This window comes from Stigmatopora argus, chromosome 14 (genome assembly GCF_051989625.1).
Source record: "Stigmatopora argus isolate UIUO_Sarg chromosome 14, RoL_Sarg_1.0, whole genome shotgun sequence".
NCBI lineage: Eukaryota > Metazoa > Chordata > Actinopteri > Syngnathiformes > Syngnathidae > Stigmatopora > Stigmatopora argus.
This window is the reverse complement of record NC_135400.1, coordinates 1301324-1316485: the sequence shown is the minus strand read 5'-3', so window position 1 is coordinate 1316485 and position 15162 is coordinate 1301324. Positions and strand designations below refer to the sequence as shown.

The window sequence follows — 15162 nt, the reverse complement described above, 5'->3', positions numbered from 1 at the left end:
AAGAATCACCAAATCAAATCATTAAGACAGAAAAGCAGTAAAAACACAAAACGAGCAAGAGTGGACAGAGCTACCGCCATCGGCTGCCACTTGAACGGCGCCATTTTGGTTGCGGTAGCAAAAACGGATACAGACTCAAAAGACGTAAAGTTGGACAAAAACTAGAACCACAAAAAAGATAGAAGGGCTGTAAAACACAAAAAAACATAAGTGTACAGAGCTGCTGCCACTGGCTCCCACGTGAACGGCGCCATTCTTGGTTGCAGATGATAATGTGATAATGGTTCGCCTTTGTGGCTTTGAATGTTGGCTAAAGGGATTGTACTGGGGCCAAGAACAAAGACATGATCTGACTGTCCCAAGTGTGAGCATGGTATGGCGCTGTATGCACCTTTGATGTTTGAGTCAACGTGATCCAGTTTTATCCTCTCTTAGACATTTCACGTGCTGGTAAAATTTCGGCAGAATAGTTTTGAGATTTGCCTGATTAAAATCTCCTGCAATCATGTGTGCAGCACCTAGGTAGGCGTTCTGGTGATTGTTTATTGTGTCCATTAGTAGGGTAAGACCAGTACTTACCTTAGCGCCTGGTGGGATGCAGACAGCAGTGATTATAACAACGGCTATCTCTCTTGGCAGAAAGAAGGGTCTGCATATCACCGACGTGAATTCTATGTCGGGGGAACCGGTCTAACCAGGGCAGTGTTACTTTTAAACCATCACCCATTCACATAAATGCAAAGCCCACCACCTCTTTTTTGTTCCTGTGTCGCACGTTGTCTGATCTAAGTAGCGTGCGGCCTGTTAGCTGCACCGTAGCGTCGGGTATTTGTGGATTTAGCCACGTCTCTGAAATTATTAGTATGGAGCATTCACAAATGTAGCGATTAGCAGCAAGCTCTAATTCCAAATGTTCAGGTTTGTTTACAATGGATCTGACGTTGGAGAGGTATATGCTGGGCAGCAGAGGTTTGAGTGGTTGTTTTCTGAGCTTACACAACAGGCCCGCCCGACATCCTTGCTTCTGTTTTCTTTCCCGACGCCTTCCCTTTCCCCGACCAGACCCGATAACAAACCATGGGGCCGCCTCTAGTTTCGCGATCTCCTCCGGTATGCTATGATCTCTGTGAAAGTTGCTAGAAACCTTAATTCGCTGCTGGTATTGTGAATCCATCAAAACAGTGGGATTCTCGGGAACACTTCAAATAATACCAATGACAGCTCCAGTTCAACTAACGGTGAGAAGAGAAACAACCACAATGCCAGTTCAAACCAGTCTGTGTTTGAGAATATCAGTCAAAACAGTCTGTATGAGTGTGAAGCTCCCCTCTCTTTGCGGAAGTGTTAGAAACAGAAGAGGGAAATGTGTTTTTATTTTCTGTATGGCTGGCTTGAGAGAAAGCTGAATTAACCCTGTGAGTACACAATTTTATTGACCAAAACGTTTTGCATTCACTGCATTTTGTTTTAACAGTCCACTATCCAGCTTGACATAAACAGACAGTTAGATTTTAATCCATTGACACAGAAAAAAACGTTTTTTTTCCAATAGATAGTTGCGCGACATACCTTAACAATTACTTATTGGATTGGATAACTTTATTCATCCCGTATTCGGGAAATTTCGTTGTCGCAGTAGCAAGAGGGTGAGGATGCAGAAATAGGAAAGGCATTTTAGACATAAATAGATAGGTAATGAGTGAGTTAATAAATACATACGAATAAATATATAAATAAATAAGCGTGTTGCTGATATATATATATATATATATATATATATATATATATATATATATATATATATATATATATACACATATACAAGCTCTTGGTGATGTGCGTGCTGCGGGCGCTGGTGATTTTGACACCAGTGACCTAGCCCACAGGGACAGTAAAGGGTCTCTTTACTGTCCAATAAGGTTGAACAAGAGGTAAAAACGCAGTTTACAACCACAACACAAGAACCGAGACTGGCATTTAAAGGTTTGGAGAAGGTTTAGATTAGAACTTTATTTCATTCCGTATTTGGGAAATTTCCTTGGCTGCAGTAGCAAAACAGACACACAACATTGTAGACCCAGGTAAATAACTGGAGCCACACACAGGAAGTCCACAAGGTGGGGACCTTCTGCAGACTGAGACTGAGGTTAAATATGCACAATCACTCTTTCAATCTTATCCGCATAGTCCCGCAGTAGTCTGGAGATAATCTTCCTTGCCTAGATCCTCTTAAACTGCCCTATCACCTGATCAGCACCGGCAACTCCTCCATCTGACCGGGGAGAGATCTCACGCTCCCATAACAATGATGGCATGCTCGGTCTGGAGCGTTGCCGCTTCTCCCGGCACCATCGTCCACTGCTCACAGCTGATCCCACGTGCATGACAGTGGAGGCACGGCTGAACGACTCCACAGACGTCTAGGACTAGCACAAAGAAACGAAGCAACGCGAAGGGTGGGGTCGAGTCGCAAAGGTCGCAGAACAACAAAGCAAAAATCACAAAGTACAAAGCAAAGTATATGGGAAAGCATTAAGAAATATTAAAATGCAATTAAAAAGATAGAAAAACAGCAAAAACACAAAACAAACAAGAGCGGATGGAGCTACCGCTACCGGCTGCCACTTGAGCGGCGCCATCTTGGTTGCAGTAGCAAGAACAGATACAGACACACGAAAAATACATTGTAGAGTTGGATAAAACTGAAACCACACACAGGAAGTCTTCCACACAGTGGGAAACTTCTGCAGACTAAGGCCGAGGTTGAAAATATGCAGAATCACTCTTCCAAGCTTATCCGCACAGTCCTACAGTAGTCTGGAGCTGAAGTATCAACAGTACAACACCCTCAACCCCGTTTCCGGCCTGGTAAGTGCCGACAGCTCTTCCATCTTGTCGGGGAGGTATCTCACTTTCCCCGTAAGAATAGATGGAATGATTGGTCTGAGGCGTCCCTTCTTTTGTCCAGCTCTGGATTTCCAGCGGCATAGAGTGTTGCTCTTTCTGCAGCGTATTGTTCACAGCTAATCCCATGTGTATGACAGCGGAGGCATGGCTGAATAGTTACAAAAAAGAAGTAGCAGAAAGAAGCCAAGCTAACAGAACAAAGAAAGTTGTAAAAACATTAAAGTATAAAGTACAAAGTAAAGTAAAAAGGAATGTATTAGGAAATAGTTAAATGTATTAAAAAAAGATAGAAAGGTTGTAAAACACGAAAAACAAATAAGAATGCTACTGCCACCGGCTGCCAGCTGACGGCGCTACCTTGACAAAACAAACAAACTGTGGCGTGTTAAAGTTAAGGCAAGTCAAGTGGGAAGTTTGGAAGACATTCGTTCGATTGCAGTTTTAATAGAGGCCGGGCGTGTATGTGGAAGAAACTTTACACCATACGAAAAACCCTTGGACGGGGGATCAGATCAGTGTAGTATACTGATACTGGAGAAACCCGGCCAGTGGGAAGTGGGTGTAAAGGTAAGGCCTCATTGGAAGTTAATGAATTATGACTTCCGCCTAATAGTGGGTAGGTCAAAAGGAATCGAACGAAAGACAAAATATCTCTTAAGTGATGTTGATGATAAAACAGGGCCACATATATCAATGCAGCCAATGAGGCGTATATTTAAGCTACTTCCGGCTGATAATGCTATGCGATTCACAGCTAATGCCACTCAGCAACCTCAATCAGGCGCTTATAATATGGCTACGACTGTAAGGGCAAACAACGTGCCTATCAAAATAGATTAGTCTAATGTGACAATGACTTCAGCGATGGTAACAGCACCAACGACTGACCCGACTGCAGTATATCACGACTATAGCTTAGATGACACCGGAAATGACTCATGTTGACATTCCTATGTTCCTGACTCGTGTTTATTTAGATTCAACAGGACAACCGAGGGGTATTCCTGAGGAGTTCAAATCTAGAAGTGAAATTAAGTCAGGGTTAGAGTCCATACTCCTTTGGATTACTCCCAATAAAAATTAAGAGTGGATTAATTATGTATATTATAATCAGCAGCGTTTCATTTACTGTACCGATGAAGCCGTTTAGGGCGCTCGGTGAACAGTTGCATGAAACATCTCGGATGACGTTGCAGAATCATCAGGCTTTCGATTGGAGTTTGGCTGAGAAAGGGGGAGTTTGTTATATGCTTGGAGAACAGTGCTGTACTTACATTCCAAAGAATACTGCTAGGGGAGGAACATTTACTGAAGCGATGGCTATAATTAATGAGTTACGCAAGGACGTAACAGACAATACGGGGCGTTACGTATTGTCATTCGATTGCCTAAACTCAAAACTGGGATATTGGGGCGCTAGTTTGGCAAGGATTGGAATAATTGTGTTAATCGTTTTGACAATTGTATGCCTTTTGCTTTCCTGTGTGATACCCATTCTGAAGAAACTACTAATGAAAACTGTTGCAAAGCAGATGACTACAATTGCGATTAACAAAGTGGCAGAGGCCCAGTTGGCGCAACCAGTATACGAGCAGCCTGACCTGTTTCCAAATTCAGATGACTTGGAGGATGGGACAGCGACTTATAGTCTAGACGGCAGGTGAGGTATGACGAGACGGACATCTAAATGATTTGGACCTGTGACTATTTACCACTAAGATTGCTGAAGCAGATATTACTCGACACGTAGTAACCAACCGCTTCATATCAGCTAAATATAGAGAAATCTATCAGCAATAACAGTATTTAGCCATTATCAGACTTTAGTTCACGAGAGCGCTATCCTATGGTTCACACTATTCATTACAGTGCATTAGTCATGCATTAGTCACATTTTTCCCAGTATACTCGGTTGCAGACAGTAATAGTCACAGTCACACCTATTATTTATACACTAGTGCATATTTGGCGAGTACTCCGGGAAAGAGACTTCCGGCGGGACAAGCCATCCGGGGACGAGCTCGGCAGGTCGAGTCAACCAGAGGAAACTTCCTGCGGAACGAGCCATTCACTGAGGGACATCATGAGAGCAGCAGGCTACCGCAAGGTCCGTCCTGGAGGCTGCCGATGGGGAATAGGTGGAGAGAGCTCCAAACTCCTGCATGTGTCGTCCCAAGCCACCATCCCAAGACAACAAGGGACGGCTTTCCTGAACTGGGGTCCCGCCAGCGGATACTGTACTTATGGAAGAATGAATCAGCGCACTCTGCTCATTCAACTTCGAGAGGAAGAACCCAAACTCTAATGAACGCGCTTGTCCTACATAGCCAGATACAAGCAGGGCGCCTGTGCGACCTTACATCCTTATTTGGCGAAAACGCACTGCTTTCCTGGGAAGCTGTTTACAAGATTCGCGGGGGATTACAGAAGCGAGTTGTACGAGTCCATTTTAGGGCATTAGACATTGCTTATATTATTCTGCATACCGGATTCATTTGGGCCTAATTCCACAATATTCCCTCCATTTGTAGTTTTTAACTACAAACCCAATAACACAGTTCCAACGTTCAAGCACATCACACAGTTCAGTTATTCTTGACTTCTGATTCTGGTCGGTCCCGACGAATGTGGCAGGGGCGATCTTTCCACTTTATTGCCTCCCAGCGGATTATTGTGCCTGTGTAAAACCAGCATCTGGGGTCCCCCGGGCCCTTTTCTTTGATCACCCGCCGATGATCAGTCGTGTCCGCTGGAGGGACCCCAGATAAGGGAAGTCGTCACTCATTGTCTTGGGGTGGTGGATTGGCACGCCACGTGTAGTTGGGCTCTCACTCCACCTCGTCCTCATTGCCAGCCTCATGGACGGAAGTTGTTGGCCTTCGCGGTAGCCTGCTGCTCTCATGATGATCATGATGATCTCGACCTGCCGAGGTCATCTCCGGATGGCTCGTCCCGCCGGAAGTCTCTTTCCCTGAGGACACCGAGCACTCTTTCACCTGCCTATTCTACCTGACTACCAATTGTGCATAATATGTGTGAATATTATGGTCTTCAACCGAATATACTGGGTAAAATGTGACTAATACACTGTCATAAGTAGTGTAAACCGGAAGATAACGCTATTATGCACCAAACTGATAATGGTTAAATACTGTCATTGCTGTAGTTGTATGTCGTATAGATGTCTCGATATTTAGCTGATATGAGGCGGTTGGTTACTACGTGTCAAGTAATATTTGCTTGCAGATCCCACTCAGCAATCTTAGTGGTAAATAGTCACAGGTGCAAATCGTTTTGATGTCAGTCTCGTCGTACCTCATCTGCCGTCTAGATCGTCTAAATCGCTGTCCCTGTCATCCAAGTCATCTGAATATGGAAACAGATCAGGCTGCTCGTATGCAAGTTGTGCAAGCTGTGCCTCTGCCACCTTGGTAACTGCAACTGTCGTCATCTGCTTTGCAACAGTTTTCATTAGTAGTGATAGGTTCACCAATATGTATTCCCAGATGCACGCACAAATAAAAGACATGAGACTCATCTGTGGTGTTCTTGCAAGAGAGAATCGAACCTGACTCGCCTTCGTTCAAGATTCATTCTGCCGTTAGACGCATCTCTCTCGCTGTTTATTACATCACTTTTACAACAGGCATCTCAGTTCTCAAAACAAATGAAGGTCTACCGGATCTTCCCAAGGGAGCGGTGTGAACAACAGTTTGAGAAGTCAAGGTTTCTAAAAAAAAATGAAGGTCTACCGGATCTTCCCAAGGGAGCGGTGTGAACAACAGTGTGAGAAGTCAAGGTTTCTCAAAACAAATGAAAGTCCTCCGGATCTTCCCAAGGGAGCGGTGTGAACAACAGTGTGAGAAGTCGATGTTTCTCAAAACAAATGAAAGTCCTAAGTGAAGCAAAGCGATGGTTCTCAAAACATTCTAAGTGAAGCAAAGCGATGGTTCTCAAAACATTCTAAGTGAAGCAAAGCGATGGTTCTCAAAATATTCTAAGTGAAACAAAGCGTTCTTCATTGCAAGCAAATATATAACAATGTAAGACTAATAATCCTAATATTCTAAGTGAAGCAAAGCATTCTTCATTGCAAGCAAATATATAATAATGTAAGACTAATAACCCTAACACGTAGTTTCTTCAGAATGGATATCTCACAACAGAGCAAAAAGGCATACAATCGTCAGAACAATTAACGCAATTATTCCCATCTTTGCCAAACTAGCGCCCCAAAACCCCAGTTTTGAGCCTTGCCAATCGAATGACCACACGTGACGCCCCATATTGTCAGTTACTTCCTTGCGTAACTGATTAATTCTAGCCATCGCTTCAGTAAATGTTCCTCCCCTAGCAGTATTCTTTGGAATGTAAGTACAGCACTAATCTCCAATCATATGACAAACTCCCCCTCTCTCAGCCAAAATCAAATCTAAAACCTAATGATTCTGCAATGTCATCCAAGATGTTTCATGCAACTGTTAGTAGTAAATGAAACGCTGCTGATTATAATATACATAATTAATCCACTATGTATTTTTATTGGGAGTAATCCAAAGGAGTATGGACTATAACCCTGACTTAATTTCACTTCTAGATTTGAACTCCTCAGGAATACGCCTCGGTTGTCCTGTTGAACTTCAATAAACACAAGAGTCAGGAACATAGGAATGTCAACATGGTCTGAGTCATTTCCGGTGTGGTCTAAGCTACAGTCGTCATATACTGCAGTCGGGTCAGTCATTGATGCTGTTACTATCGCTGAAGTCACTACCGAAGTCATTGTGAAATTAGACGAATATATTTTGGTAGGCACGTCGTTTGCCTTTACAGTCGTAGCCATATTATTTGTGCCTGATTGACGTTGCTGGGTGGCATTAGCTGTGAATCACATAGTATTATCAGATGGAAGTAGCTTAAGTATACGCCTCATTGGCCGCGATGATAACTGTGGCCCTGTTTGATCAAAATCGCTTAAGAGATATTTTGCCTTTCGTTCGATTCCCTTTTGGCCTGTCCACTGTTAGGCGGATGTCATGATTCATTAACCTCCCACATAAACGCCGGGTCTCTATTAACACTGCAATCGAACAAATTTCTTCCAAACTTCACACTTGACTTGCCTTAACTTTTATAATCCACAGTTCTGCATCCTTCTCCACACCTCTAAATGCCAGTCTTGGTGCTCGTGTTGTGGTTGTTGACGCATATTCGGAGGACGTGACCATCAATTCTACCGACGCGCTAAACCTGAAATAATGTTCAAACAGACGTTACAATTGATCAACAGTCTATGGCTTAATTCTAACCATTTAACACTTTTGCACTAACCACCGGACAAGGGCACTCGTTCCCCATGAGGCAAGCAGCTCGGGTCACGGCCGCGAGGGTCAAACTGCCCTCTTAACTCCTTTTCTTTTTTCCCAATGACATTCTATTCAGCTGTTCAACAGCAGGCTCGAGTCTTTCTTTTAATGAAACACAGATACCATCTTTTGGTCTCCGAGCGAGTGAGCCTCTTGCCTCCTATTCTTTCAACACAAGTCCTTTCGGCCTGGGAAATTACAACTACAGTGGTACCTCGAGATACAAGCTTAATGCTTACCGGGACTGAGCTCGTATGTCGATTTACTCGTAACTCTAATGAACGTTTCACATAGAAATGAACTAAAAACAAAATAATTCGTTCTAACCCTCTGAAAAAACACCAAAAACAGGATATTGGATGGGAAAACATTTTTATTTGTTCTCATTTGCCATCTATTAACAAAGTAACACATAACTAGTGGTTTAATAGTACTAAAATATGTTTAATAGTACTAAAACTAGATGCATTTCGCGGAGGGGAGAGAGAGAGGGACCGGGAGAGAGAGGGGGGGGGGGGGAGGGGGACTTTTTGCACGGCAACGCGCTCGTAACATAACATAAACAAATTTAAATGAACTTGGATTACGATGCAGACACACTCAAAAATAAGTTTAATCTAACCTTACACTAAACTTCTAATTTTGTTTTAAATTTTGATACCTTTCTTGATGCACACAAATGTCCTCACAATAGGATAACGCACGACCACTTGCCAACTTGCCCGGGAAGTAGTACGCCTCTCGTATTCGCGTACAAGCTCCGTCATTCGCACTTACTAATGGGAAAAAAAACATTTAAAAAGTGCAACGCTCTGCCCAGTGCTCGTAGAGACATTACACAAGGGAGTTGCGACCAGGAAGACAGTGCCCATGATGTTCTTATGAGCAGCCTCTCGCGTCTGCTGTATGCTCGTATATCAAATTTTGTCTCGTATCTGAAGATATATATTTGCTCGAAATTTTACTCCCATCTCCAATTGCTCGTATGTCGAGGTATTACTGTAGTTATTATAATTTAGCTACAGCGTTGACGCCAGCCACTCACACACACCGTATGGCCAATCAAGTGGTAAGAAATCTTACCTTTTATCACGGCCGTTTTGACGATATGATGCCCGCTGAGCAGACAGCATTTAGCGCCTTTCCCATTGGCTCCCAGTGCCGACAACGCCAAATATGGTTGTAAGAATCATCACACTCTCATTGCTTACGAGAAAGAAACCAGTTTTTTATTGCAGAGGAAGAACCCGATCTTTATTGAACGCGCTTGTCTTATATAGCCAGATACAAGCAGGGTGCCTCTACAATCTACGTCCTTATTTGGCGAATACGCACCGCTTTCCTGGGAAAATGTATTCAAGATTTGCGGGGGCTTACACAAGCGAGTTATACGAGTCAATTTTAGGGCATTAGACATTGCTGATAAATTTGTTCATAACGGATTCATTTGGGCCCAATTCCACAATACTAGTATCTATTCTCATCTCAACCATTTCCTTCCACAGACCTAATCTCAACCATTTCCTTCTGCAATCCAAATATCAATCGATATTTCTGATCTCCAATTGTAAACTCAACCCATATTTATTCTTGTTTTTCTTTTCTTTCCTCTTTTTAGTTTCTTTAGAAACATATATGGTTAGTGCGTCGGCCTCATAGCTCAGGAGTCCTCGGTTCGAATCCAGGTCGGTCCACCTATGTGGAATTTGCATGTTCTGCGTGTGTTTTCTCTGAGTACTCCGGTTACCTCCCACATTCCAAAAACATGCATGGTAGGTTGATTGAACACTTTAAATTGCCCCTAGGTATGAGTGAGTGTGAACGGTTGTCCGTCTCCAAGTGCCCGGTGATCATTTGGCCACCGATTCGGGGTGTCCCCCGCCTCTGGCCCGAAGTCAGCTGGGATAGGCTCCAGTACCCCCCATAACACTAAAGAGAATAAAGCGGTTCAGAAAATGAATGAATGAATTTCATCCAAAGTCTATTCAATAATTTCTGTACCTATTGTTCTTATGAGGGTCGCCGTGTTCCTTTGGCATGAGGAAGCCAGAGTACTGGATGAAAACCTGCCCAAGCATGGAAGGAGGACATGGAAACTTCCTACAGGAAACCGTTGATCTCAGACCTATGCGACAGATGCGCTACCCAATAATCCATTTTTTTAAGGTTTGACAAATAGGCCAGATAGGTAATTTTGTATTGTCTATTATCAATTTGTTCATGACAAAGACATCACAAACAAAATCAACTTGGCAAAAAAGTGAAAAGTTTATCTCAGGTTGTCATGACAGAAAGTCAACTTTTCATTAAAAGTAATATAATCGTTATATGAAGTTGTTATAAAATAACCAATGTCAACTTTGCAGTAAAAGTTAGAATTTATATATTATTATGTCCTTTCATTTTTGTTATTAACGTTATTAATGATATTGTCATTTCATGATTATGACGGTCTTTAAACAGCCTTATGAAACCACCATCACATAAATTGATACCCAAAAGTGTTTAGGCTAACATTGACAGCTTTTATGAATTGTACATTACTCCTCTTGATTGGCCAAATGCCCAATTTCTATTTGGAGAAAAAACTGATGACAGCACCACTACACTTAACTGTAAGATTCCTATCCATGATGAGCACTGTTGTATTGACACCAAAATTACCTTTGAGCAATATGTCCACAAAACTCACTTGAAATCTATCAAATGCAACTGGGCAAATGGGTTTCTGCCAGTGGTGGACCGTCAGTGCCTGCAAGGCCTTCTCTGCTGGCCTAGAAAAATATCTGAATCACAGACTGATGTTAATTATATTTTGTCCATGAATACTTAATTCCAAATTGTCTGTCAGCTCCCTTTCATTGCTTTTCCCCTGGTTGCGCTGCTTCCAAATGTGTGTTTTCTTATTTAAGCATCTAACCAATCATATTTCAGCCATTATTTGTTGCCAGGGTCAGAAATCTGCCTTGAGGCCTTCACAATCAGTTCTGCAGGCTCTGCTGCATAAAACGAGCGTCGATAAAACTGTTGCTTTAACCAATCAGATTTCTGAGTTGGCGACACATAGGCCTTGTCACAGGCGTAGAGATATGTCATCGCTTTCACCAACTATGATTGGCGAGTGATAGAGTGGACTAAGCAGAGATACCAAACTGGGTCTGGATCGAGCTGCACAAGCAAATATATTGTTGTGTTGATTTAATAGCGGTTTTGTCAACCCACAATGGCTGAAGGAGGAGAAATGGATTTGTTTGCAGACTTACTGTCAAAGCCATTTTCAAGAAACGCTGGACATCATTAAGAAAAGTCGGACAACTCCGAAGTAAGCAAGCCTGTCACAACCGGGAACAAACATTTTCAGCACTAAATCGAATAAAAACTTATGCCAGAAATACGACAGGACAGGCTCGATTTTCAGCATTAGCTTCGATGGCGATAGAAAAGGAGGAAAGAAAGGAGGATGGATTTTGGTAACAGATAAAAAGATTTTTGGTGAATAAAATATGCCTTTATTCCTAAATAATATTTCAATTGTATGAGGTTATTATTGAGGCTTACAGAATAGCAGATATAGAATTGAAGGCGTCGGATTGAAATTCACAGCCCGCCACTGTTTTCTGCTTTATGAAAGCGTGGTCGAAAAACAAAAGGCTAAATAGAATATGTTGACTTTGGGCTTTAGTAGTTAATTAGTGGTAGGTGTCCATTGACTCCCATTTAGCATACTTGTCTATTTGTTTGGCTAATTTTGAACAAAGCCACATCCTAGTGACTGCATGAGGGATTTTGCTTTCATGTGCAATGACTGTGCATACTATTTGTTGGTACCATTGCCCTGGTGTGTTGTACAGGTTACTGATCACGCTAATGGTGATTCTTAGGCTTATGGCATTTTAAAAGGGGTGTTTTGAAATTTTAGATAGACAATACATAAGTAAATGATGAAAAACTTGGTCTGGTGAAGGAGAAACTCAGTCAGACAAACAACAAGTTTTCCCATAGGCAGATATGGTATTCGCTAACATAAAAAAACAGAAAACAGAAAAACCCTTATAAATCCATGTTTCAGATTCAAAGCATTTTTTATGAGACATGTCAGCAATACGAGGATACAACGAGATACCTGAGTTGACAATTAATTGGAGAAAAAAAAGGAGGAAACACTTACAATGTCTGTTTTTGTTGGGGAGTTAGCTGAAAAAACAACATCAAGATAAATTGTAATCCAAAACCTTTACATATTACATTAAAGGGCATTTCATATGTGAAAGATTTGTCAGGGGAAAATTATTTGGCTGATGTGCTATTTCTGGTTATTGGGTAATAGACATAGGTGTTAGCATGGCCATGGAAATCACTATTGAAGCCTTAACAGGATTATCTGATCATTTATTACAGTTGAGTGATATGATTTTGTTATTTTGATTTGGAAATGATGCCTCAATAAATATTCAATTTTAAAAAATCCTTATTCACACACTTCAAATCTTCAGCAGGTGCCTGTAAAGCTTATGTGACCAAATGCTAGTGACACCAGGTCTTTTTCCATTTGACAAAGGCATTTAGTTGAGGTTTTTACAACAACATTTCGAATTTTTTTAATCCCTTTTTTATATGATACATTGCAGATGTTTACCTCCCTGAACACTTTGTTTAAAATGTTGACATAAGAAAATGCTTAATTTTCTCGAATTTACTCTAATGAACACAATAAGTAATACATAAATAAATTCTTTTGGTTTTGTCTTCATGCTGAAAAAGAGACATTTAAACATTCAGAAGGAGAAAGAAGCTCTTTTTGTGGGGATTCATTTTCTTGGTTTGACACCTTTGCATTCATGCAAATGCATGCCTTTGCATAAATCTGATCAGCAGACTGCTTTCAGGATTGCTTTTTGTAAGAAAAAAGGGAAACTCATAACCCAAACACATTCTTGTTTCTCTTATCACAAGTATCTAAAGATATATAGCATAGTTGATATACAAGACTTAAGAAATGTAACTCCCTCCTAAACCTGAAAAAAATAATCTTTCCCACCCTTTCCCCATTACAGGACCTACATACGTCATTATTGACCAGTAGCATAATAGCATTGTTTCATGCATATTGTCAGCATGTACTGCCTCTTGTTGCATTCTAAGAGATTTATCATGCTTTTGTAAGTGCATATTCATGTGCTAAAACACATTCACACAATGCTAAACTATAGCTAAATATCTCAAGATTAAAATCTTACCAAACAACCCAGATCATGTTCATAACAAATTCCTTATTGCTTGCAATGGAAACCCATGCAAAGTTAACTACAATGCACATCTGACATATGATGGACATGACCATGACAAGAGTGGTACTCATTGTGATGAAATGGAGATAAGCGGTTGAAGGCATAACTGGTACAACCTGGAAAAACAGGATTTGTTGCGTGAGACAATGTCAATGAACTATGCAGGAAGCAATATGTGTCAAGAACAAAAACATTTTAAAACATGAAACACAAAGAAAATGTTTTTTTTGCCCATTATGACAGTATAGTGCAGTAAACATAAAACTCTGGCTCTTCAAATACAATTTCTATCAGTCCATGGGAAAGCTGCCTTGATTGACTGAACTAGGGCCCAGTCAGAATGATATTGTTAAAGAGAAGCATTTGTGCAGGTAAAAAAACATTGAAATGGACATATATAAATGAAAATGCTACAGTATTCTTGACATTTGTTTTCTTAATTATGTATACTAAATCAATCAAAAAAATAAATAACGAGAGCCAGTGACCTGTCACAGCCAGTAAGTTCTGAATGAAACTGAAACTGCAAGGTTGACTCTAAAAAAGTGATTTGCCTGTGAACACTTTGGTCTATATTTGTCTCATTGCACAATCAGTGGCAAATTTATCATGGTACAAGAAAGCTCATCTGGCTCGACTTGAGCACTTGAGTTGAATATTAATATTCTTATCTTGCCTGGAAAGAAAACAAGCACATTGAGGAAGCAATAGCTTCAATATTTTTGTTTTTTGTGGCAATAAACTAATCATTCTCAGTGTATTTATTGTGAAAGGACAGCTGAGTGAGGCAATATACACAATGGTAAGTGCCATATAATAAGGCAGTGGTTAATTGCCATTTTATGAGACAAATCAGAGAAATGGGCCTCCGATGGTGTGTATATGGTTGGGAGGAGGGGCTCACAAGGACTAAAAAAAATGGTCCATTACACAAACAATAAAACTAAGTTTGGTAGACATTTGTACAGAGGTAAATGCATTATGCACATGAGAACAAAGAAACACATCCACACACATCTATTTGCATACAAGTTGTTAGAAAACAGTTTCACAAATCACACAGCACTGTCTCGATCTACATTGCATATTCAGATGTTGAATGTTGTCTCTCTCAAGTTCATCCTCCCTTGTGACATGTTGCCTTTTTCCTTTACTCCTCTACCATGGACTGTCACTCCAGTAGCCATTTACGGTGCCTCCTACTGAATTGCCACAGCCGAGACAAGAGATGGATGGTAAGAAAAAGAGGGAAAGGGGATGGGATAAAGTTGGAGTTCATGAGGGTTACAACAGGAAAAGAAAGAGAAGCCAAAAAAGTATTGCTTTGACAGCCAAATCACACTGGAATCAGTGCAAAGTTGTGTTCATGGCTGATGAAATGAAAGTATCATATATGGGCTGAGCTGGAGAATTCTAACACTTGTCTACTCAAGATAATAACTTGAGCTAAATATTGAAGAATTGCCGTATTGATATCGGTTATTATCGTAAATTTAAATGAGTTTGCATGCATTTCAAAGAGAAACAAATAGTAAATAATATTTTCATTACATTGTTTCATTGATGCAATATATGTATTTTTTGCTGTGCACATGCAGCAT

At 41.0% G+C, this 15162-nt stretch overlaps 1 protein-coding gene across 2 annotated transcripts in view; it reads right to left on the bottom strand.

The window, feature by feature from the left end:
* Positions 1–8626: 8626 nt before the first annotated feature.
* The window catches only part of LOC144089173 (voltage-gated potassium channel KCNC1-like), a 133426-nt gene continuing 126890 nt past the window's right edge, over positions 8627–15162 (bottom strand). Inside the window, exon 5 of one of the 2 annotated variants that reach the window (XM_077620097.1) lies at positions 8627–14763. In XM_077620097.1, the coding sequence (XP_077476223.1) occupies positions 14720–14763 (44 nt within the window). In that variant the 3' untranslated portion in view covers positions 8627–14719. The remainder of the gene's footprint in view (positions 14764–15162) is intronic. The other variant, XM_077620098.1, reaches the window with a different exon arrangement.